This window comes from Ciconia boyciana, chromosome 19 (genome assembly GCF_034638445.1).
Source record: "Ciconia boyciana chromosome 19, ASM3463844v1, whole genome shotgun sequence".
NCBI classification, from domain to species: Eukaryota; Metazoa; Chordata; class Aves; order Ciconiiformes; family Ciconiidae; genus Ciconia; species Ciconia boyciana.
Genome location: NC_132952.1, coordinates 7273443 through 7298044, shown reverse-complemented (window position 1 = coordinate 7298044; position 24602 = coordinate 7273443). Strand labels below are relative to the sequence as shown.

Genomic DNA, 24602 nt, shown 5'->3' with positions numbered 1-24602 from the left:
GAGGAGCCATAATTTACCATCTTCAGAGGAGCTGCAGATATCTTCCCTCTTCTTGCATCTATAGGGAAGATAAAAATCTAGATTGCCTTTCCTTAGTGATAAATTACTCACCTGACAGGAAATCATGACCAGTGGCCAGGAAATCATGCAGTCAGATGTAACCGGTAGTGCGCACTCTGAAATGGCTGGTGCTGATCGGAAGGGGGCTGTTGTAAAACTTTAATAACAAAACATCTGGTATTTCTGTATTAAGCTGGATGAGCAATTTGAACTTTGTTCCAGTTCAGAGTGAATACTACGTCAGCATTTCCTACAGAATGACAATTCAATTTCTAATCAACTCTGAATGCTGTGTCTCTGGCTGCAGCAGTCGTTATAATTCATTATGGTTTACAGCAAAGTTACAAATTAGCTATTCTTTTTTGACTCAAGTGCTGGTTAGGTTTTTAGGAAACTTAGAGGTTAAACTCGGATTTATTTATTGCTAAAACTACAGTTATCATTTTTTGTTGTTGTTGTTACAAAAATTGTCCAAACAGTTGTAAATATCCTAAATAAAAATATCACAAGAAACTGAAAATCAGTGAAATTACCAGGTGTTCTGACAAGTGTTTTCTTGAGGGAAAAAACTGTGCTTGGATCTTTTACATCCTGCCTATAGGAGTGTGAGAACTGGCAGGTTCAGAGTTAACAACAGTTATATCTATTCTAGATCTGCAGAGAGAGCTATACAGTTAATCACTGCATATTTTTAGCCTACATCTTGTAGCTTTAATCCTGCAAATGTCTGTATGTAATTTGTTTTATGTAATATGAATAGATGCCATAAAATCAAGATTCCACCAGCTATAGAGCTAAGAATGTCCATATATTTCTAAAGAATGAGGACCTATAGCATAAGTGTAGGACAATGAATTGGTCACTGTGAGTAATATATACCCTATACTGCGGGTGCCAGTGGAAATAAATACTTAGATTAGCAGCATGTGCTTATATGCATGGTATCAAAAACCAGACCTTCCTAATCATAGCAACTGTAAAAAATTACAGAAATATTGCTTACAATTGAGGAACATTTTCAGTTAAATAAATCTGAGAATGCCTTCCGTCTCTCTGTACGGGTCAGTGTGTATTTTGGTATAGAGCTCCACTTAAAGAATGATGTCCCAATATTTTAACTGAATCACTTTGAATCTTTGAATAGCTGAATTTCTCTAGCATGTCATTTAGGCCTAGTGCCAAGAATAAGGGGGCAAGAATCTGCTTTTCTGTGACTCGAACTGCAGTGTTCCTTAACTTTGTTGAGGTAATACCTGGAATAGAATAGAAAGGAAACCTAGTTAATTACCAATTAAGAGCTAAAATCTGGTAACTGAACGTACGGTAGCAAACACGCAAGTTCAGAAGATTCCTCTGAAGAACAGAATAGTCCAACTGAGACACATTTTATGAAGACAGATATTCAATTTCACTATGTAAATTACTGAAATATCACCTAAACACTTTTTCATGTAGTGATTTTGTGCATACTTGTAACGATTATTGAAGTGTTACAAGGAACCGCAAAACCGGCAGTTTCTGCTGAAGCTAGAGGAAGCATTCAGAATGTGACATTATAAATGGGCAGCATGATCAGTACACATTATTTTTGCTGTAATAACCTTTAATTAGTAACTAATGGTGAAATCCTATTGTCAGAATAGTACAGGCTTATTTCTGAAAAGGCATTTAAGACAGCTTCATTCTGGATTGAAACTTGGAAATCTTCAGTATTCTAAAATGCGTGTACGCCAACCTCGAATCTGTGTGACTTCTGCATTGCAGAAAGTCATGTGAATTCACTAAAAAGATTTTTTTTAAACATAATGCCACCAACTTGCTTAAAATTTATAAATGTATGTGGAATAAATACTAAGCTGGAAGGTCACTGAAAATGTCTCTGATTTCAGTTACCTGAAATAACCCGCGCTAGATGCCCAAGCCAGGCGCAGCGGCTGTCACCAGAGCCCTCGCCTGTGCCATTATTCGCATTAAGGCAATGGAAGCGTTAATGCCACCGTATTTTTAAAGTGTCAGTCATTCTTGTATGTATTAGAGAACGTGTCAACAGCTCACAAAAATGTATAGAAAATCTTGCCAATCAAAACCGGAAAGACGTTGCGTTTCACAGCGGTTCATATTTTAACCTACACTACTAAAAATAAAATAATCGTCGAGCAGGAAAAAAAAAACAACTGATCAACTGCTCAGCTGGTTCAAATCTTTGTAATTCATGGGCTTGAATATCCGCCCTACATCTTGTAATTCCGCGTACTTATAAGAGTGCAAATTTAGAACCGAGAATTTAGAGCCGGGAATTTGCTCACGACGATCGCATTCGCCGTTGCCAATGCAGGGCACTGCCTGCGGCCGGCGCCTCCCGCCACAGCACGCCGGCACGCACCACCCCGCGGGGCGGGGGGGCCACGGCGAGCCGCGCAAGCAGCGCCGGCCTCCTTCAGCGGCTCCAGGGCGCCCGGACTCTCTCCGGCGCCCCTGCCGCGCAATGGCTGTGGTTTGCTCCGTTGCCGTGGCAGCGGGTCCAACGGCCGCTGCGCGCAGCCGTGGAGATAGGAGGCGGTGAGGCTGCGGGCTGGGCCGCGGCGTGCTGAGGGGAGGTGGGCGAGGGTCGCGGGAACGGCCGCCCTGCCCTGCCCGCCTCGCCACCGCGGGAGGGAGGTGTCGTGGTCCCCGTGACGGCGTCTCGTCGCCCCGGCCCCGCGCGGGCGGCAGCGCTATGGGCCGCCGGGCTGGCCCCTGCCCCGGCCTCGGCTCGCTCGGCGGGCTGCCCCGCGAGCGGCTGTTACCAGAGAGACGCTCCGGTGCCGGAGGTTTTCCCGCCGTCCCGTTGCCGGCCCTGGGGCGGACTTCTGGCGGTTTGCTGGAGTGGGGCCGTACAGTGGTGCCCTGACCCGTGTAGTTGCGTGTGGTATTGCTGGGGTACGGCGCGAATCCAGCGTCGAGATGGGGTTTTGGCAATGCGAGATTCAGGTGCCATGTGGTGTTCTGTAATGTGATGAATCGTGAAAGCAATGCGGCTTTCGCTGTCTGGCTTGTGATCTCCTTATAGAAGGCCTGTGGGCCTTCTACCATACTGTAGATTTTGCTCTAATTTACCCAAAGCTCTGTTGTGTTGGAGTTGGAGTTGCACTACCTGACAATGCAGTGGCTTAGCGGAAAGTATTTGGGCTACTTCTGGTGTGTTGGCAGCTCGATTTATGTTTGTGTTACTTTAGTGCCACTAACATCCTTAAATCAACCATAGCCCAGTGTAGGAATTCTGCCTTGGTTTTAAGGTGGTTCTTACCATATAGGTGGTCTATTCTGTACTTCAAATTCCATGGTGTATTTTCTCTGTTCCTTAACTAGACAAAATAGAGACGCTCTTCTAATTCATGTTTTTCAGTTCTGCAACAGGATTTACATACACGCGCTCAAAGCTGAGCCACCACCTTCATTAAAATTAATCATATGTACAAGTCTGTGTATGAGTAAGATCTCGATGAAATGCTCAACCATGTGGTAATAACTCATTCTAGATGACGTATAGAATTTGCTGGTTTCTAATAAATTGTATCAACACTTGAGAACAGGTTACTTAACACTGGAGAACTGCACAAGATGCAAGAGCAAGTAGTGTTTGTTGGAGTTGTTTCCTAATCATTCTGGGTAAAGTGGTTGCCTAAGTGGATAAAATACATTCAGAAGGTTTGTTTTATTGTTGAACTGATTATTATTAAAAAAAAAAAAAGGCAGCGTCTTTTCTATAAGAGATTTATTAAAGTTGATACTCAAAATGTGTGACTAGCACAAAGGTGTGTGACTGTATCCAGTTATTTCACATACATTAAGCATTTACTTGAATGCTATTAATTCATCTCAAGATATAGTCACCACTATTGCAAGTTCTTGGAGATTATGTATATAAAACCTGTGCTCTTCTCTTTCTTAGCCTGGTTATTTTGAAAGAACTATCAGTATGGAAGAGAATAAGATCAGTTATAGTGAGGAAGAAGAGCAAAAATCTCTTCTACCATTTCTGGAAGAAAAAGAAAAAGAAGGCAAAGCTGGTCAGTTCTCTAACGTGGAAGAACACTGGGAAGGTGAAAATAATGAATTGTTTTGATAACTCATGAAAAACTAACATTAATGTGTCTTCTAATTTAGTAGATGGGAACAGTACAGTTCTAGGGTTGAATGCTATTCCAAGTAAATGCAATGATTCTGGTAGGTGTTCTCTAGCATTACACTACACAGCTGTAACTTATGCAAACCTAACCCATTATTTCTGTAGCAGTAAAATCTCTACTTTTTACTTCTGTAAGGCATTTTGAGTCAGAGTTATTGGTGGTAAAAATCTAATATTTTACTGTATGGACTTGATTCAGTTGCTCATACATTTGCCATCTAGTACCACTTGAAGTGCTCTAGACTCTCTCATCTGGCTCCAGAATGGCATATGTCTTCCCCAGATTCAGCTCTGTGAAGGTGTTGGATACCCTAAGACATCTGAACTGGCACCAGATACCTCTTAATAGGCAGACAGTTTCTCTAATTGTGTCCAAAAGTATGTTTCAGTCTATTATGTGAGGCAACATATCTACCATTTTGCAGATTATCAAGTACAGTGTAGTGCTGAATACTGATCTTTATGTTAAAGAGTTCTTAGGCTATTCTTTTCTCACTGTCATTTTCTTGATTGCATAAATACTTAACAAAAATTTTCTGTCCTCACAGTGCAGTAGGATAAGGTAGTATAAGATAAACAAACTGTTGGCCAAAACCTGTCAATACATTAACCCTCTTCTGTGTTTTGGGTTTTTTTTTCTCCACATACATTGGATTGTTGGGGACACTTCCATAATGAAGGCAGAGAGCATGTTCCTGTTTTGGTTTGCATGTGTACAACAGTAGTCCTGTGTGTTTTGCCATGTGAATTTTTTTATATACACTGCAGTAATGCTATAAAATGTCATCTCTGATTCTCCATGTTTTGACTTGACAGCAAGTATACTAGAGCTTTGCATTTTAAAGTTCAAAGTCTCTATTAAACTGTTGTTTTAATATCTATCAGAATACAAGCCTGAAGAAGAGTTGGCTGGTGGTGGCAAGACAGGAAACAAGGATGCTTCTGAAGGAGTTCAAGACAAATCTGATTCTAGCATGTAAATAACTTGTTGTTTTGTTACCAGTTATAACAGTAATTTCATTTTTACTGTTAACTTACCTTTTCAGGAGAAGGTTTGGTTAATTCAACTATGCATTTTTTGTCAAATTAGTCATAGGCAACATAGACCTTTCCACAAAAAATAAATTGAATCAGTGACTACTGTTTAAAACAATGAGCTGAGTAAGACAAAGACAGACTCTGGACACTTCTTAATCTGAAGCCATTGTAGGTATGTACATATAACACAATGATTGCACCACATTAACGTGAGCTAATTGGCTTTCCTCAAAGAAGTGTTACACTAACCAATGTACACTTCTAAAACCCAGCCAGCTCTTTGTAATGATGTGGGGTGTTGTGTTCGTATCCCTCTGTACTTGTAGAACATCGGGAGCTGTTGGAAAATGAGAAGTTTGTCTGCTGAAGAATTTCAGTGTTGGATTGTAAGGGGTTTTTTTAATATATACGGAGTTTTGTACCACTGTGTAAAGTCAATTAGCAGAGAATTGGTATGACGATGGTACTACGTTGTACTACAATTAGTCAACGATTAGTACTACGTTGATTTTACAAGTAGGTGGTACAGTGGATTTATTCCTGAAAAAATAAATGTACATGTAACAGAGGTAGTCCATGAAAAGGCATTTGGTGGTTTGATTGTGGCCTTAAGTAGTTGCTGCTCTCTTCACAAAGATCAAAGCACAGTCTGGCTTACTTTGACAAGCCTGTTAATCTCTGCCCTGGAATGACCTGGCCTAGGCTTATAAAGCATGATGAAAAGCTCAAATAATGTTTATTAATATATGTATGTGGGAAGTTGCATAGCACATAGGGCTACTGCCAGTAAATGTTGATAGTGTTACCATTATCAACAGAGAAACTCGAAATACACCAAAATGATTTAAAAAAATAAACAAAACCCAAACCTTCAGACCTCTTCTTGCTATATGTCTAAGCAGACCAAAATGGTGAGAGATTAGCTCACCCCACAATCTGATCAGCTGTATATAATATATTTAAAAGGAGTTTAGAATGTTCTCTTTGAAGTTTTAAACTATTGTTCAGGAAGACTAGAATTTGCAAACCCTAGGTATAATCAAGAGGAGCCACAGGCATTTCAAAACAAAGACATAGAATTTATGTGGGTTGCATAAATTATGTGGGTTGCATTATGCATTAAATGTGGGTATAAATGTTCAGCATTGGATAGCCAAGTCTAAAAATCTTGGCTTAGTACATGGATGTAAACTTCTTGTACAGATTATGCTCATTTTTTTCCTTATTTATGATGGTCATATTTGTAACAGTTCTGCTAGAATAAGAGTAAAACCCACAAATGCATAAGTGGATGACGTACAAACTTCACATGACTTTTCAATTTCTCATTATGTTTTAATTGTTAATCATGTGTTTCAATTCAAAGGGAAAGCTTGGAACACTATTTGGGTGACATTAATAATATTCAGGCTATGAAGTATACAGATAGAATTTGCATATTAACCCTGCAGAGGAACCTAAAAGAGCTCAATGACATAGCTAAACAAAAGGAACTTGCGGTCCAAAAAGCCAGGTTAGTGTTTAAGCAAACATAATCCATCAGCATCAGTCACCCTCAAATACTGGGATACTGTATCTGTTATAAATATTAGAGTTTATAGAGTTTTTTCATGAAAGTTACGTGATGCAAACACTTGTTTAATATAATATATTCAATATATCCCTGAACCCTTGTAAAGAATTAAGGATCAAGGTTAAAAATTAATTACATACTTGAAAAAATGAAACACAATAATGAATGTTAAAGGAGAGAAGTTTGGTCCGGGAGAATTAGATGCTAATTCCTTTCAGTGATGTCAGCACAATCCTGCTGGTTCAACAGTCAGTTGGAAACACCAAGTGGAAAATTCATTATAAACATTTTCTTAACGGTGCTGGAAATGGTACGTTAGAATCGGTGAAGTTACATACTTTAAGATCAGCACCTGCTATGAGTGTTCTCTGATGTTAAGGTCACAAAGACATTCTTTAGCAGCAAATATATCTGAAGAAGGCTGATGTAAAGAGGTGCCGTTTATGCTGTTGTCATTTTTTATAATATCTGAACTCTGGATGAAATAAGAATAAACTCTTGTTACATTTTTTTCTGGATTTTTTGAGAAAATGCTTGAAATTAACAAGGGCTTCTGAAGAACCTCATAATAAGATCTTAAAAAAAAAAAAAAAAAGTGGGATGGTGGTGGGGAGTTGGGAGGGTTCAAGGAATCCTAGCTGTGAATCTTGCCCCCCAAAGGAAGAGTTTCATGGGAAAGACTAAAGAACTTGGAAAATAGAAATAATCTGTTTGTTTCTTGCAGAGACAAGCTGAGTACCTGTCAGCTGCAGATCAAGGTGCTAGCAAAGCAGCTGGAGTATGTAGACATTGAAATAGAGAAAGAGGAGGAGGCTGGCAATGTGTAGGTAGAGAGTATTTCTGGATACCAAAGATTACAGGCATCCACTATGTTTACCTGTGTAACTAATGAGATAAACTTTCCTGTTTTCATCTCTTCGTGTTGTTGAACGGTTGATAGAATTTATAAGCACGTATATTAAAGATGTTAATGGATCAGTGATGAAACCCATTGCCATTCTCAGGTTGAGGTGTAACGGCATTAGCCTGGAAGGCTATTCTGATACAAGGGTATTGCACTTTCAGCTAGTGAGCAAAGCGGTGCATTCACTCCCATGTTGGTGAGCACTAATGTTGCAGTCACTTTCTGGTTGACATTTTCACCAATAATTCCTCCTTTTGAAATAAAGAATAAAGGTGCATTGGCTTGGGAATCATTGATCTCTATGCTTTGTGGTCTAGAGCTAATATTCTGTTAGGTAAATCAGTGCAGAAAGAGGTGGAAACTTAGAAATGGATAGGAAAGAGCCATAGATTTTAAAATATAACAACAACAGGTTATTAAATCGGCCTAGCCCACTACTGTTGATTATGTTTATCAGGGTCTCAATCACATCTATTCAGTAGGATAAACCAACCAACACCAATGTGCTACGGCAGTTTTAGAGGTCATGGTTTTGCCTCTGATAACTATTACAATCAGGATTTATATATACATGCCATTTCTTTTTCTGTTTGTTTTATGTTGTGAAATGCATGAATGCCTTTCAGGAGTAGTCCTGCATGCAGGAGCTGTTCTGAAACACTTTTGCTATAAAGTGGGAGGCAATTTACTGTACTCTTCACATTTGGTTTAAATAGAAAGAAGTGGGTGGCTTGTGTACCAGGAACCCGTGTATTGTGAACAAACTTTGCAGCTGCATTTTATGACCTGTGTTAATCTTCAAGTTAGTATATCGATGAATGATAAAGGTAGGTTAACTGCCAAAATGGAATAGCTGCTTAAACAAAAATGGTGAGTTGAATGCTAATGAGACTCCTGTGATGGGTGCTAGTACTCCCTGTTCAGGATCTCGGAGACAGTCTTAGTAACAAAACCCAACAAAGACTGAAAAGCATTGTAGCAGTTTTTGCACTTGACGGGTTGAATTGTGAGGTCTAGATATGCAGAAAAATAGCAATTCTCAAAATCTATATTTAGCAAGTGAATAGTGGAGTAAGAAGACTTGATAAATTTCTGGCTTATGAAGCTCAAAGGCATCATGTTTTAGCAATAATGGAAATACTAGCTACCATTAGCATTACTGATGCCCAATACAAAAATTTTGGAGTTAGAGTAGTAACTGCAGGTAAAAGATCCATTTCCAACTTTCATTTCGAGGAAGGGAGTTTATGTTGAATATAGTCAGTTCACTGTCTGCTGATTCTGTAGTATACTGTCTACTAGTTTTCCTGGGTAGAGAAGACCAAGGAAAATAAACAACTGTGTGGCAATGCTGCCATTGTGGGCAAAGTACATGGAATATTGTAATGCCATTTTAAAAGCAGAATCAGTTGAGGTTCGCCTAAACTTATTTTCATTAAAAATACTACTTCTATCAGCTTGAGAAATGAATAGTCATGTTAAGCTACTGGTCAGTGCTTTTGAAGTGAATACTCCTCTGTAAATTTCAACCAATGTGTAACAGTTTAAAGAAAGCTATGCCTTTGAGTGAAGAATGGACACTTAGAAGGCTAAATAAGAGTCGGCATAAATTAGTGGAATTCTAATACATAAATCTCAGCCTCAAAGCTATTTTTTATTGTTGCTGGTCTTGTTGGGGGGAGATTCTTTTTTTAACCTTTATTAGTTCCGATTTCTTTCTGATTGTTTCTTTTTAATGTTAACAGCACAGCTTTGTCCCGCCTTCAGGCAATGCACAGACGACTATGCACTGAACTGGAGAAAGAGAAGGATTTTGAGTTGAAAATGGCTTTGACACTAAAAGAAAACATGTAAGTGAGGGAATGAGAAAACAGTGTGATGGAAGTCAATCTTTATTATGGTCTTCATATGCTGTTTAATGGATTCAAAAGTTACTCACTACAGAAGTTGCTTGTAAATACTGAACTACATAATTTGAGGTCATGTGAGGTTGACTGCAAGGCAAAGGATCTTGAGAGCAACTTTTAGCCTGAACAGTTCATTGCTTAGGAAATTGGTTGCTGTGGCTTAGCTCCTGAGCTAGTTTTGCACACATAAATGAAGTTTTGATTTTATTTGGAGTTGTCCATACATCATGGACCCAAACAGGTCTCATTTTAAATGGAAAACAAGCTGGACTAAAGTAGACCTGTCTGTGATACTGAGCTCTGAATGAGCATAAACACTTCTAATTTATGCCTCTTAGTGTTTGTTATAGGGCATAAAGGAAAAGATTGAAATTGAGAATGGTGGAGACATTGTAGTGGTACTGTGTATTCTTATGCTAAGCTAATATTGCTGCTCGTAATTGATTGTTCACACATATTAAATTATTTATTTATATAAGACAGAATAAAACTGTCTTTTGCAGAAGGCAACAGGTGAATGTGTTTATATTTTAGCACCAGAGGTACAACTACTAATGCCACCATATCAAAGGAAGAAGGCAAGCACGAGCTTATAGATGTGATTAACCAAGTGATTAACTAGAATACAGTATGTTCTGCTGCAGTGTTGTATAATAGCTTTAAAATGCTTGACTCATTTATTGTGTTATTAGCAGTAACTATATTAATGTGTGTATATGTATCCTTATCATATCTAAATTCCTTCAGCAAAACATAGAAGAATAAAAGCTATGGCCTGTCCCTGAAGTTATTTACCGTTGAAGAAAAAGCTAGTTTTCTGAATTTTCTTGTTTTTCATATTTTCTTCTGGGTAAACGTGAATTTACGAAACAGAACCTCGAGCTTTATTTTTGTACTTTTATTTTGACTGATATTTTTTATGTCTTTAAAATGACACGTGCTATTAGATATGAGCCTTAGTCTGAAAGGTGCAATACCTGTATCAGTAACAGGGTATGATTTACAGTATAATTTAAAAAAATAAAATAAAACATGGCTAGATTTTAATTTTCACCATAGAGCCTTACCTACTCAATAGCGTTTAGTAAGTGAATGAATGTCAGTATTTCAGTGAAAACAGCTCACACGTTGTTTTAAAGGCTTGAGATGTGGCAGATAGAAACTGAGCAGGGAAAATATGAAATCCTCCGTGAACAACTTAAAAAAGATGAGGAGGAGCTAGAGATGCAATACCAAGAACGAGCCCAAGTGCGGATTTGGAAGGAAAAAATAGCAGCACTGCAAGCAGAAGAAAATCGGAGGTCTAGAGAAAAGTAAGTGCCTATAAGTCAGACTCTGCTTCCTTTCTCCATATTATTTTTAGCCAATTCACTATTTTAGGTGTTGAAGATTAGCTAATTCAAATACCAGTGGTATTGTGTTTCTTAGCTGGGTGTTGCTTCAGGAATATTTTATGAGGAAATGGAATTAAAATAAGAATTGCCCACAGTCTTGCAGCTATGCAGGTAAAGATTTGTGATATATGAAAATAAACTTGCTCAAGACAAAAAACTGTGAATGCTTTTTGTCTGAGGAAATGAAGTTTATTAGACCAGACTAACTGCATGTGTCTAGATTGTTGTTGGCTGCCAGGACCTTCTGAACTTAAGATCAAGTTCATCGAGATTTCTTGGAGAGAAAGAGGACACCAGTTTATCAATTTGTCTATTGGTTTTGTGAAAGCAAGAGACTGTTTTGTGAAAGCAAGAGGCAGGAGAGACTAATGTCCTCATTTCAGCACATTATTAATAAATTCCCCAACCCCACCCTTAGATGTCATTGTGTTCGAATCAAGATTTCCTTAGTCCTGCTGCAACTGTTGGTTTGTCTGTGTTTTGTAGAAAAGAAGAGGAAGCCCAGAAAGAATATGAAGAAAGGCATAAAAAAGTGGTTGAAGATGCCAAAAGGAACCATGAAAAAGCAGTATGCTTCCTGAGAAAAAGCATGGCAAGGTTATTGTTCACTCCTTTTCTGTCATTGTACATTCGCTGGTGTACAGTACTTTATGCTTTAGTCTTTGAAAAGTAATAGTTTTTCTGCTAGGTGTATCTTCTGTCACACTTGGAAATCTTCTGCCCCAGTACCAGTGCTGTGAAGCATTCAAATCTTACTTGGCACAAAAGGAAAATCAACTTACTGTCCTACTATGGTCTTCAGATTCCCTGTAGCTGAAGGGACTGTCTTTTTGATGAGATGCAGAGGTGTCTGACTACTTGTAGGCATTAGTAATGATTTGAAACATTTTATATATGTGTGTGTCACTAACTGCAGTAGTTTGAAGTAGTATAACTAAATTCCTGGTTTGAAACTTGCACTCTGCCCTTCTGTATTCCCTCTGAAACGTGGTAAAAAAGCTTTCTCGCTGTCTGGTAAAATTGGTTGATAGGCCATTTCTGTGTGATCCTGTTATTTTCTGATTGATGGTAAATTTACTGTTCTCTTCATAGGTTTCTGTTTATATAATTATTGTGGTGTTGAATTATTTTGCTACTAAAGAAAGTGTGACCACTTGTTACTTACTTTTACTTGTATATTAGGACTTAATTGAAAAAAGGATTGAAATAATTGTACTGTTTCTGTGTTGGTTTATTTTTCATTAGATGGTATGTGCAAATTTGTAATAATTAAGAAAAACAAACACCCAAATAAGATTTTTTTTTTTCCCCTGAGTAATGTATCAAATAGATATATCTTAATAATTTTTTTTTCTAGTTTACCATTATATTACCTGGAATACTCACAGCCTTGATTCATGCCCACATATTTCTAGAGTTTTCATTTTTTCATTTTTTCATTTCTAGAGTTTTCAGTTTTCATTTTTAGAGTTTCTAGGGTTTATTTTTAGTGTGGGTACAAGTTGTTGGCTCATAAAGTTCACTACGTAATTGTTTAGATATTGGTTATATGAGCAACACCTGAATTCTTACTTTATTTTAGCAACTAGACATATGTCATAATGTGGAACACATTCTTCATATTCAAAATTTAAAAAAAAGTTGTTGAGCAAACTAGTTGAAAGGCTGTTGGCACTTGTAACTTGAGCGGTACCGTATATAGAAGACTCTTCCAACTGTTCCACTTTACCCACACCCAGTAGCATAGTAAACACAGAGGCTTACAGGAAGAATGGTGACATTGACAATTACTACTTGTCAGGTTAAACATTCTAATACTAAAAGCTTTCCAGGATATGAGCCTGAAAGATTTTACTTTGCTTACAGAATTCATGAAAAAAATGCAAAGGAAGAAGTGAAAACTCGGGAACATATGGAGAGAAGGATACAAGCTGTGCTTTCCCTGAAAACCAGCATAACTTCCAATAGGGTACTGCTGCTGTGGCTTAGATGGGGAATGAAGAAACTGACTTGTCAGAGTGCTAGGTTTTAATGAAAGTGATTTCAGTTTTCATTGCGGAATTGTTGTGTGATACTGTCAGATCACCGACCAAATCTCTTTTGAAACTGGGGAGAATTTAACTATAGGATTAATGGTGTTAGATTTGTATGGGCAGATTTTGACACTTCTACTTACGGAGTTTATTCTGTCGACGATCTAGTTGTTCTGGTAGGGCAACTCTCTTGACAATAATGCATACTACAACTAAGTTCTCTGAGAACTTGGCCAGGAGCATTTCCAGTTATTATTTGGATCCCACTGCAGCAATACTTCATATGGAGAAAACATATGGAAGAAAACCAGTTACTGAAGAATTTAAATGAAGTAAATTAAGAATTTCTGAGCTATGCTACTTTGCTCTTCTACTTATGTTCTGTAGAATCTGAAGGAATTATCTTAATTTAATACTAATTTGGTTAGAACTGTATCTTTTCATATTGCTTCATTGAGTAGCATTTCAAGGGCAGGCTAGAAGGGTAAAGAAGCAGCCCTGGCCTAGTCAGAGCTTTCTGCATCTCAGCGCACCATGACTAATGTGTATATTAAAAACACTAAGTTCTACTTCAGAGAAATCTACCACAAATTTATACTTAGATAAGCGGACCAACACTAGATTCTCTGTTTTATATTCTTTAGTATGTGAATCAAATATGTAATTGCAGTTTGTATGGCTTCACAGGCAAAACTCCAAACTCTCCAGGTTTGGAACAAAGCAATGGCCTTTGAGGCAAAGAAGCAGGAGATGAAAATGAGGGAAGCTATCCTGGCAGAAGGAGGCAATGTTGCCAAGGAAATTTTTCTCCGTAAACGACTGCTAGAGCATGAAAAAGAGAAACAGTAAGTATTCATATCTATATCAAACTCTCAGCTGCTTACTTATGCTCATGCAGGAATATATTGGAGTTCTTAATCAGATCCTGAAAACATAACATCTATGATGCTGTCTCAAGGGAGTGAACTCATTCTTATACTCTGTATGTGTGATATTGTATAGTCTGTTTTAAGCGACTTGAACTTCTAGCTTAGGTATTATTCAGAGAACCGAAGTTAGGAGCCCCTGGTCTATGATTACTGCAAAGAAGATAAAACTACTCCTGGAGGGAAATTCAGTGAACCTAAACTGGATCCCTGAAGTAACTGTACTTCTGCATTTCCTGAACACTGTTCCTATAAAAATTGAATAGCTTTCTTAGGCTTTTAGAGACAATCTCTGGAAGATTGCGTGCTTTTTTTGATTGAAATTACTCCTCTGCCTTTGTAGTAAAGTTGATAGGAATGTGCCTGTATCTCATCTACTCCAGTGCAGAGCTTAATTATTGTTTTTAACCACTTACGAAGATGAATTTGAGCTAAGATACCAAACAGAGAGTGGCTGAGGTATGTGTTTCTGCATGCTGGCTCTGCTACAAAGGCAGTAACCTGTAGTGAATGTTAGAGACTTAAGTAAAGGTTCACTAAGTCTTAAGTTTTGATTAAATAAAGATTCAGTCTTGATAGCTACGTGACACCACTTCTGCTATCCCTATATATGTTCTAAAAATCATGTTAATAAAATAATCATATCTGTTTGTAGAGATCTGCTGGAAATATCCAACTCTATTTAAGTTTAATCCTTTTCACCTTGTTTGCTTTCTCCCTTTCACTGTTTCCCATTGCAGGTCAAGGGAGATCACAGTTTGTTAGTCTCCATGTTAGCTGTGTCATGTTTCTCACAGCAGTTCTCTTCTAATTTCAGCTACCATCCCGCTAATCTGCTGAAGAACCGCTTAGTTATTTCTCCCAGGGTACTGCCTTTCTCCTTTTCTCTGAAGGGATATTCTCAGTTTTCTCGGAGTATATTTCAGCCTGAATACACATTTCTGAATTATATGCAAAAGAAAATAACTCGTTAGTCATGAAAACAATTATGTCATTAATTTGTGTATCACCTATAAAAAGATTCTTAAAGAACTGATCCTAGGAACCGAAGATGGTTTTATACTTAAGGCAGATAGCACTGGGAGTCAGTATACCATCCTGTCTTTGTAACCGTGATTAACTTCTTTGTACCACGATTTTCCAAAAATACATTGTAAATACAGTGTCACTTATCTCCTGCAATGGGCATCATGAGGCTGAATTCAGACATTGAAGTGCTTCAGTAGGCAGTAGCCTGTATTTAAATGAGGTGTTATTTTCTTTGCTCCTATTTAGAATTAGTAATTATTTATATGGATTAGTTGAAGAGGTGAAAGTCTATATTAAAAGTGATCATTAGTGTGGATAATATTTGTTGCAGAAAATTGTGTATTAAACTGCTGGTATTAAAACTGAGATTGAATTATCTACTGTCACTTCTGTCACACTGCCCAGTGTGCCATGAAATTTGTGGTCGTAAATAGCTTTGAAATTATATCTTCCAAGTTCAGTATTTATGTCCTTACCTGTAACCATTCTTCCTCCCTTTATTAAATCCACTGGATTTCAGATAGACAGTTTTCTTTAAATAGCTGACTAGGTTAGGAAAATTATTTAAAAACTTTGTTTTCAGTAGCGATGACTGGTATGCTTTGCACTCCTCAACTTCTAAAACACTGTAATTAAGTATATTTAGTCTGCAAAAATGTATAAATAGCCTCTGAATCACCTGGTGTCTTCACACAAATTACCACTGCACCCAATTTAAAGACTTGCTGTTTAGCTTAAAGGCTCTAAAGAAACTGGACTGTAGTTAATATTATTAGTAAACAGCCATAGCTGGTTTAATATTTCTTACAACATTGCATTACAGAGCTTCTAGAGAACAGCAAAAATCAAGAAAAATTGAGATTGTATCTCGGATTTTGCAAGAAAAAGCTTCTATTCTCAAGCAGAAAAAAAGTCAGTCCTGTACTAAGGCAATTAAGAGTGGTGGTAAACTTGAGGATTCTTCACTGTGGAGAATGAAAACATGGCGATATATTGAGAAGACCTGCAAACATTCAGCTGGAGCGATATCACAGGTAAACAAAGGCCGAAGAATTAACTGTCTTTAGATATTTTTTTTTTTCATCAAAGGTGCAGGGCAGTGAATTCTTTTGCCTGTGAATAGCACAGGCTACAACCAAATACCAGATGGTACAGAACAAGTGTGGAGTAGTTTCTCCATTAGATCTCTTCATGACTGTTAGTCTCCCTTTTCTTGGTTGTTGATGCTTCTATGAATAAAGACATTGTCCTGTTTGGTGTGGGGTGGTTTTTTAAGGGCATTTGTAAGAAGAGGTAGATTTTCAAACACATGAATCACAACAGGGATCAGAAACCATGCAAAGTACCTTCACTTCCTGTTTAATTACCTTCATCCCCGAGTAAGGATTCAGATCAGTTTGACAGCATGAGAAACGTTTCCCCTGTATTAGAAAGGAGACAGTGGTTCTCTCTAGATGTAAGCTTCCTGGATGCGTTTTTTATCTGCACAGTATTCCAGGGAGTACCGGCCTGGAAAATTGAGGTGGAGTGAATTGAATTCCCTGATGAAATTAGTGGCTTCATGCAATCTTTAGGTATTTAAAAGAAAAGGGGTGGGGGAGAGGTGGTGGTAGAAATAGTCATACTACAACAAAACAACAAAGTCCTTGGTCATCATGTGACACACAAAACATTCAAAAACTACAGTCAGTATTCTCATGCCTGAGGACTAGTTTCTAGCCTTCTACAGTATACAGTTAAGGTAATATAGATGCTTTTAATGTAAGATTTTGTCTGTATTCAGTGTCTTATGAAGGGATGAACCTAAGTTGTCATCTTTGGCCTCTGAGTTTTATAGACCTGTCATTTTTGTATTAAAAGATCTCCGCAGAAACTGTTAACCCTTGAAGTAACTGTCCTCTAGTAATTTTTAACTATATCTTCAAAACGTATGTTCTTTCACAAAAGCCGTGGTGCTCTTCGTCAGCTTGTTCCTCAGCTGGTGAGAGAACTGCTTCTGTAGGAGAGATTTCTGAAAAAATACCCCATGATGTGCTCTGTGAAAGTGGTGAAGATGAGAAAGAGAGGGACAAGACCCTAGTAGAACCAGAGTTCCCAGGACTTTGGAGTCAGGAATGTGACTTGCGCAAGGTAAATGTTGTGATATCTCTTATTAGAAATGGAAAAGAAAAAAAATGTGGATGAGGTTCTTCTGTAATTGACTCATGGTGAAGTTAGCCTTTACAAAATTTTTACAGTATCTCTAAAAGTATTTTAATGGATTAGAAAAGTTTAATTTGCCTCTCTAGTAGTTGTATACATCTGAAGTAATGACACTGGCAAGTGCTGTTTTAGGAACCTTGCTTAAAAACAATAATTATCTATTTTGCAGTTAAAATGCAGACCTTATTACATAGATGTAGAGATTCAGATGTGAGAATATCATCAGAGTAATTGCTGTTTGACACTATTCTTGTAGTGTTTGTTCTCTTAAAGAGAAGACAATACTTCAATTTTAGTTCAGAGATATGTGAAGACATACATCACATCATGTTCACTTGTTTGAGTTTAAAAAAAACTAAACATGACTTTCTGTTGAGTTGACAACACAGATTGCTTTATGTGGAAACAACTTTTTTTTTGTACCGTACTAGGCAAAGAAAAGCATATCTTCTAGCAAAGTAATAGTATTCTATACTCTAACAGAAGTAAATAATACACTCTTATAGAGTGGAATTGTGTAGTTAAGTGTTATTCCAAGGTATGCTTGCATATACTGCTTTTTTGAGATGTAGAAGACCTTTAAGAGCAGACTTTATAATCAATCAAAAAGAAATAACGTCAGTACATATTCATATACTTGCATGAAGAAGCACTGGACCATAACTGAAAAGTTCCAGTTAAGTTAGCTGATTTTTTTTTTCTGAGTGAGTATTTTAAGTGTTTAAGAAGTTGAGGGGAAAAAACTCTTTAAGTGCAGAAGAGCTAATACTGCCATTAAAAACATTATGTCAGTGTGGGATAATGGCAAGCTACAGAGCAGACAGCTGAGAATGAATTAAATTCTTCATGTAGAAGTTGGGATGCTGGGTTTGATCTGGAGAGAAACAGACAAAGGCTGGCCAGATACTAAAAGATTCCATTTGAGACTTCTACTTTAAGCTACGGATTCTGTGATCACACTTACTTACAGTCATGGTGTTTTTCACTGATGTTCTTTATTAGATATCCAAAGAAGAAACGGAGCCAAAACAGCTGGCTACAAGGGTAAAGGAAAAAGGAATTTTTGAGAAAAAAATGGAGGAATTCCAAACTGGAATTTTTCACAAGCAAATGGTGTCTGGTCGTGAATGTAAGGGACGTACTTTCTATAGTAAACCAAGTTGCATTCATTTCAAGGTTAGTGCCCATTCTGTATAGGGTCTATAAAGATGATGTGTGTATCTACTATATGCATATACCGATATCTTGATCAAAATTCTGTTGCACTGGGAAGAAAAAAAAATTCTTGTTGTCTTTTAATAAGTCTTTAGTCAAACATGAAATGGTACTTGCCTTTTTCTCTAGCAATCCCTTAGGTAAGTTATAGTCAGATTAAATAAACTGCTTAGTTTTACTGCTTAGGTCTAAATTATAAAATAGTTCCTGTACTGAGGGGAATTTAAATACTGTCAGAAAGGTGAACAAATGATGAAACATCTTGTTAGACTGTGTTCCATGCTTTTTAAAAGGCAGCGTAACTGTTGCTTATATATTGTTGTACATAGTTTATTACTATAAAATAATGTCCTTGAAGTCATGACTACAATCCAGTTAAGATTTCAGTTTGCAAGTGACCATCGTACTGTACTGGTCATGAGGAAATGGCGCTGCAGTTTATCTCTGTATCGTAATTAACAAGCGTGCTGTGAGAGAGTCTAACACTATGCCTAGTTCTTCTCTGCGCTTGAAAACGTTGCTAGTGTGGCACATCAGAGAAGTCTTCAAACTGTCAGAGACATGCTGCCAGTCTGCCTGCAGGACTCTTCTTGTCTGTGTGTTAATGAATGTGCTCAGGTACACAGCTTTCGTGGCATTCTGGTTTTATTAGGAGCTGGGAGCCTGTGCCTTGCGCAGGAACAGCAGACCTCCACTGGAAGACAGTGGCTCCTAGCTCTCTGTTCAGGAATCTGTGTTGTCTTTGCCTCACACAGTCTAAATTGTTAACAGCTCTGTTAGACCATGAATGTGACAGAATGTTTTTGAAATTCACTGCAGGAAAAGACAGAGCAGCTTAGTGCATTAGCTGTGCACAAACCCAGATCATGTTGCCCCAGCCATGAAGTATGAGTTCCTGGCTTTATAGGCTGTATGTTTTAAAAGGGCTTGTTTGGAGCAAGGCAATGCTTTATGGGTTTATACAATGCTTTGCACACCGGCCTGTGATCCCAGTAGGGACTGTGAGCACAATTATGGTAAAAGTGGTTGGTTTTGTCATGATGTGTAAATGCTACTTCCTGTAATTGATACCACCTGATATGTTTGGTGTTCCAAGGATTTTGATGTTGGTCAAATCTACAAAAAGAAGATAGTTTTGACAAATGCATCCTACAGTGTTAATTTCTGCAGACTAGTGGGAATGAGTGACTGGCTCAAGGACTTCATCAGTATTCAGTAAGTAAAATTAATTGTAGACTCGTTGCTTGTTTTACCTTTGTACCACAACAGGAGATGTAACCAAATTCAGTAGCAAATTAAATAAATTTCAGTAAATACATCTAAATTATTATATTCCATTCTTGTGTGATGAGGAAAGGAACTTCTTGGAGCTGAGAAGTAAGAGGCTTACTGAGCCTGAGCTGCGTGTCATTTGTTTCTGTAGGGGTGATAGCAAGGGACCAGTCCCTAATCTGTGGAAAGCAATATAGACCTGTGGTAACTGCCAGCCCTGAACAAATAGAAAGCTTTTTTCCAAAAATGTCAGACCCTGTTAAAAAAGGGGAAAAGGATCTCTTTGTAGGTACAAAGAAGTAAAAGAGGACCCAAGCTTTTTTCTAGGCCACCACAAAGGCCTTTAAGCCTAGGCAAACCTTTTTCACCAGCTGCCATCCTTCAGAGCATGGTTCACACTAATTTCCAGATTACTGCTGAAGTTTAAATGTGAAGAAGCTGATGAAGTAAAGGAATTTATCTCAAAGCAAAGAGCACTTAAATTGAAATCCTGTGGTCTTTCCCATCAATCCATTCATATAATCCTGATGACAGGTTATATGATGAAGTACTCTGTCCAGTTGAGAGAGATTGCAAATTAATCTCAGTTTAACTATATTGATAATTTTATTTGACTGCTTATAAATAAACAAATGGAAGTATCCCCAAAATGTTTCTTTTTAAGAATAATTCAGAGACTAGCTTTCTCTGGAGATATTTCAAGTGTTTAAAAATATAAAATACTACGTTTCACAACTTGCCTTTATCTAAAAAATGAAGTCAAGAAAATAATATATTTACTTGGAACTCTGTGACACACAAAAAAATTTATTTTAGTCTAGCATGAAAGTGAAAAACTGCTAAAGGTCTTGTTTGTGTGTAAGTGAAGCTTATTGACAAATAGGAGACATCAGAGCAAACTCATTTGGCTGACATAAAAAGTTAAGGTTTCAACTCTTACGGCTGGATGACTGACCTGAAGAAACCATTTCTGTGACTGTTTAATTGTACCCCAGTGAAATAAACAAGTTGTAGTACCACAGTAACTGATTTCATAGTCCAGAGAGAGTTTTACAGCTCACTACACACTGCCACTTGGTAGTGATAGGTTGCACTTGGAATTTCTAGATAGCTTGATAAGAAAAATTATGGTGCATAGTTATGCCGTTCCTTGCCCACTTAGTCCCTGTAAGAGTACGTTGGAATGTGAACACACTACAGTTCTTGACCGAATGTAATCACTCGAGAGCTGTAAAGTCTGAATCCAGCTGCTGTAGAAGATCGTGCTAAAGACGTTTAGCACTTTAGTCGCAGACTAATGGAGATGCGTAATTGACCACACTACAGCAGAGCACTTAAGCCTTTAAACTTGCTCTGGTGCTCAGCTGAATATGAATGTAGTTTTTTGCTTGTTTCGAAATCATGTATGTGGACTTAATTTTGACCTATCTTACAATACATGTTTAATTTCTACTACAAAGTCTGAAGCTACTAATCTTCTCACAAAATGGGGTTTTCTTTCCTGCTCTGAAAGGTTGAAATTTTTTTCTCATTTAGTACGTTGGACAATACATATTTTAAATCAGGACCTCTGATTTGTGACCAAAAATGAAACAATCCTTTCTGAAAGGCCTAAGTCTTTTCTTCATATAATGCCTTTTAAAGTACTTTCCGAATACAAATTAAACATCAAGTATTGTGAATAGAATGAGTCAATGATTTTTCCATGTCTGATGAATTAATTAAATTTTTTTTCAAATTGGTTACCTATATATTTACCAGATAGCTAGCGAAAATAATCTATAGATCTTATGATCCATTGTCATATTATTAGTAATCTGAACAGCACAGATCAGATCTGTAGACACTGATCTTACATTGTATAATGCTTATCTGTTCTCAAGTAGAACCATACCTAAACTGTTTGTTACAAAATAGTTTTACTGAGTATTTTGAAACTATCCAGTACATTCAAGCTGTCAGGGTATCAGCTGTCCTCTAAATACCTTGCACAGGTAGTCGTAGACATAATGCTTGAGAACTGTTATCAGTGACAGATGCTATATTTGCTAATAAAAAGCTATATTCTGATGGTTAAAATGAGCATTATTACATCTCTGTGCGATGGGAGCCTATTCTTAGCATAGTGGTTCTATGTGTGTTGGTGTGTTTGGCAGCCTATGCTCTAAATCATAAATATTTTATCAAGAGAACATTCGAAATAGAAGGAGCTATTCCTTAAAGTCTTTCTCAGGAGAAACTGCTAGTGATCTGTTCTGAAGGTCAGTATACAGATGCTTATTTCCCTATTCACATTTTAAGCTCCTGAATTCCAAACAGTTTCCCTGTTCTGTTTGAAAATGTTTCAACTTGCTTTTGTTTGGTTTTAATTTTGTTTTGATAAAATTGTGATTGGCATGTATGTTCTGTGTTTCAGTTTGCTTAGGTATTCCCATGGCTAACAACATTTAGTTATCTATTTTTTTTCTATCTTCCTTTCTGTTTTGGTCAGGCAGAATAAGTCTCTGGTAGTGCCTTAATAATTTCATTTAGAGTGCAGCTGTGAGATTTCTTGTCTTCTGATGGGCACTTTGCTTGCATCACAGAGACCATGAAATGAGGCACTGAAATAAGTGGCAGTTTCTATTCAAGATAATTTTGATACAGTTTGCAGCAAGCAGCACATTCTCTAGTAATTTGCAGCTACTTTTTTTTTTTCCCCTCTTCATTTCCTGTTTGGACAGGGGAGATGTTGCAGGGCAACACTCAAAATGGATAATGGGAGAAGAGTGCTTCCTAGTTGTTCGAATAGGCAATTGGTCCACGCTATTCTTGATGATAGTATTGAACCTGAGCTTCACCTGTCTGGCTACAGTCTCTTTGTCTATAGCATGAAAGCAGTAATTCTTGCCTTTTAAAAGCACTTTAAGACTTTCTGAGTAAAACCTCAATAAAGAATCAGCCTTTGTAGTTTTACAATTGCAGCAGGGTTCTGTAGCTTTTCATTAATCTGTCATTCATTCTGACTTTAAGTAATCAATCCAAGTGGGGGGAAAAAAATCAAGAAAATCTACCATTGTTACCAGAATAGGAGCTGGATGTTTCACACATAGCTTTAATTTCGAGTTTTATGTTAATTATCTCCATAGTTTTGACCCACCTGGCAAAATGTCTGCTGGAATGTCCTGTGAAATAGTGGTAACGTTTAAGCCAATGGTAAGTGCACCTGAGTGCTAAGTTACACAATGATGAGAATCCTAGTATAATCCAATAGTCTGATTAAAACCATCATTAATTTAATTTCTTAACTGTTAACAAGGAAACAAACTACATTTCTAGAAAAGGTACTGTTGTACTTGGACAACTGTGTGCATGTTCAAGCTCTGTTAAATTGTAATAAGGCATATTTGTATTCCAAGGGCACTAAGTATTCCTGGAGTATGTTTTGAAACTTGCTTCAAACATGAAGATTTATAATATTGCCTAGCTAAAGTTAGCCAGGCGGTTACCAAAGACTGTTTTAAAGCAGAAATGTAGAATCTGTAGAGATACATTTTAATATGTTACTCAAAGAATGAGTGAAAGTATTTTTCATCAGACTACGTAGGCTAAGTCTTTGCAAATTAGTTGGTTGGGGGTTTTTTGTTTTTGTTTACTAGATAAATGAAACTCTGGAAGGAGAAGTCATGTTTATGGCGCAGACAGGTTCTTTTTCCGTTCCATTGAAGTGTACAGCCAAGAGATGCATGGTAAGTGACTTTTTTAAAGCATGTTCAGAGTCAGTACAACAACAGTAACAGAAAATGTAAGAGCGCATAAAAATTATTTAAAATATTTAGCAAGAGGTATTTATATTTTTCTTTTTTTTCCTGTTAAATGGAGAGTCTCTTCCCAGAAAATGATTCATTCCTTAGCTTCCCAGATTACACTGAGGCTTATACAAAATTGTCTTAATGGATTTACTTAACCATGAACTGTAACTTTAACTTCAGAGTGGAATTAACTGAAGTAGTTCTGTTTAGAAATTGATAACACAGTGTTACATTGTGAATGGAGGAAGGAGAAATGGTGGCTGGAAATGAGCTTTTTCTCCTTGTAATTTTTGGAAATTCTGTCCCAGACCTGCAGTAGTTTATTCTTAACTTTAATTTTCTATGTAGACAAAAATCAAAATATCACAATGTCTTTCTGTCTTTTCTAGCATTTATAAAAAGCATATAATCTCTCCTTTCTTTCAGCATCTCAAAATCATTTGAGAATTCTATACCAAATTTTAAACAAAGAACATAACTTTCTTACTGTTAAGAGATGAAACTACAGGCAGCACTGACTTATTTTAGATACTTTAACTTCCTATGAGCTAACCTGAAGAAAGTGTTTGATAAAAGCAATAACTTTGTTTTTAAATTGCTTCCTTCACAGCTAAGAGCAGCTTCGGCTTTACAGGCCAAAAGAAGTTATGGATGAGAATATACAATGCTAGAGGAAAAAGATTATGCAAAGAGACACCCAGTATCAGAATAAGTATGCTGGGAGCATACTTAATAATAAAAGTTTAAAAATAATTTTAAAAAGGCTTTAGACATATGAATGTCTTCCTGGAGTTTGTGATACTACAGTTCAGTAAATTGAATTAATAAGATTGCATGTAAAGTTTCTTTACTGGACTGCATATTGAAACTTTTGTGCACAGGGAAATGGATGAAGAATCATCTGTACATAGAAAATAGAAGGGGGAAGTAACTGAAAGGTGGTGCACTATAATTATTATATTAGCCATCTGGCTAAGTATTTAAGGATATGCTTAATTTTAAGCACTTGTAGGAAGCTAGAATGATATCACATCAATATTGCATACTTAAATCTGACTATGTGTCTAGGAGACTCTGATGGTTTTCAGTT

At 37.2% G+C, this 24602-nt stretch overlaps 1 protein-coding gene across 14 annotated transcripts in view; it reads left to right on the top strand.

Annotated features, from left to right (window-relative positions):
* The first annotated feature begins 2602 nt into the window (after positions 1-2602).
* CFAP74 (cilia and flagella associated protein 74) overlaps positions 2603-24602 on the top strand; it is a 51563-nt gene continuing 29563 nt past the window's right edge. For 8 of the 14 annotated variants that reach the window (XR_012045785.1, XM_072883682.1, XM_072883681.1 and 5 more), the window contains exons 1-15: positions 2622-4142; positions 5114-5204; positions 6633-6779; positions 7564-7662; positions 9489-9593; positions 10790-10963; positions 11531-11641; positions 12911-13013; positions 13765-13922; positions 15856-16066; positions 16980-17162; positions 18237-18410; positions 19546-19664; positions 22850-22916; positions 23360-23449. Coding sequence is in view for 13 of the 14 variants with exons in the window: in XM_072883682.1 (XP_072739783.1) it covers positions 4019-4142; positions 5114-5204; positions 6633-6779; positions 7564-7662; positions 9489-9593; positions 10790-10963; positions 11531-11641; positions 12911-13013; positions 13765-13922; positions 15856-16066; positions 16980-17162; positions 18237-18410; positions 19546-19664; positions 22850-22916; positions 23360-23449 (1956 nt within the window). In the remaining variant the exon portion in view is untranslated. The other 6 variants (XM_072883678.1, XM_072883683.1, XM_072883680.1 and 3 more) reach the window with 6 other exon arrangements.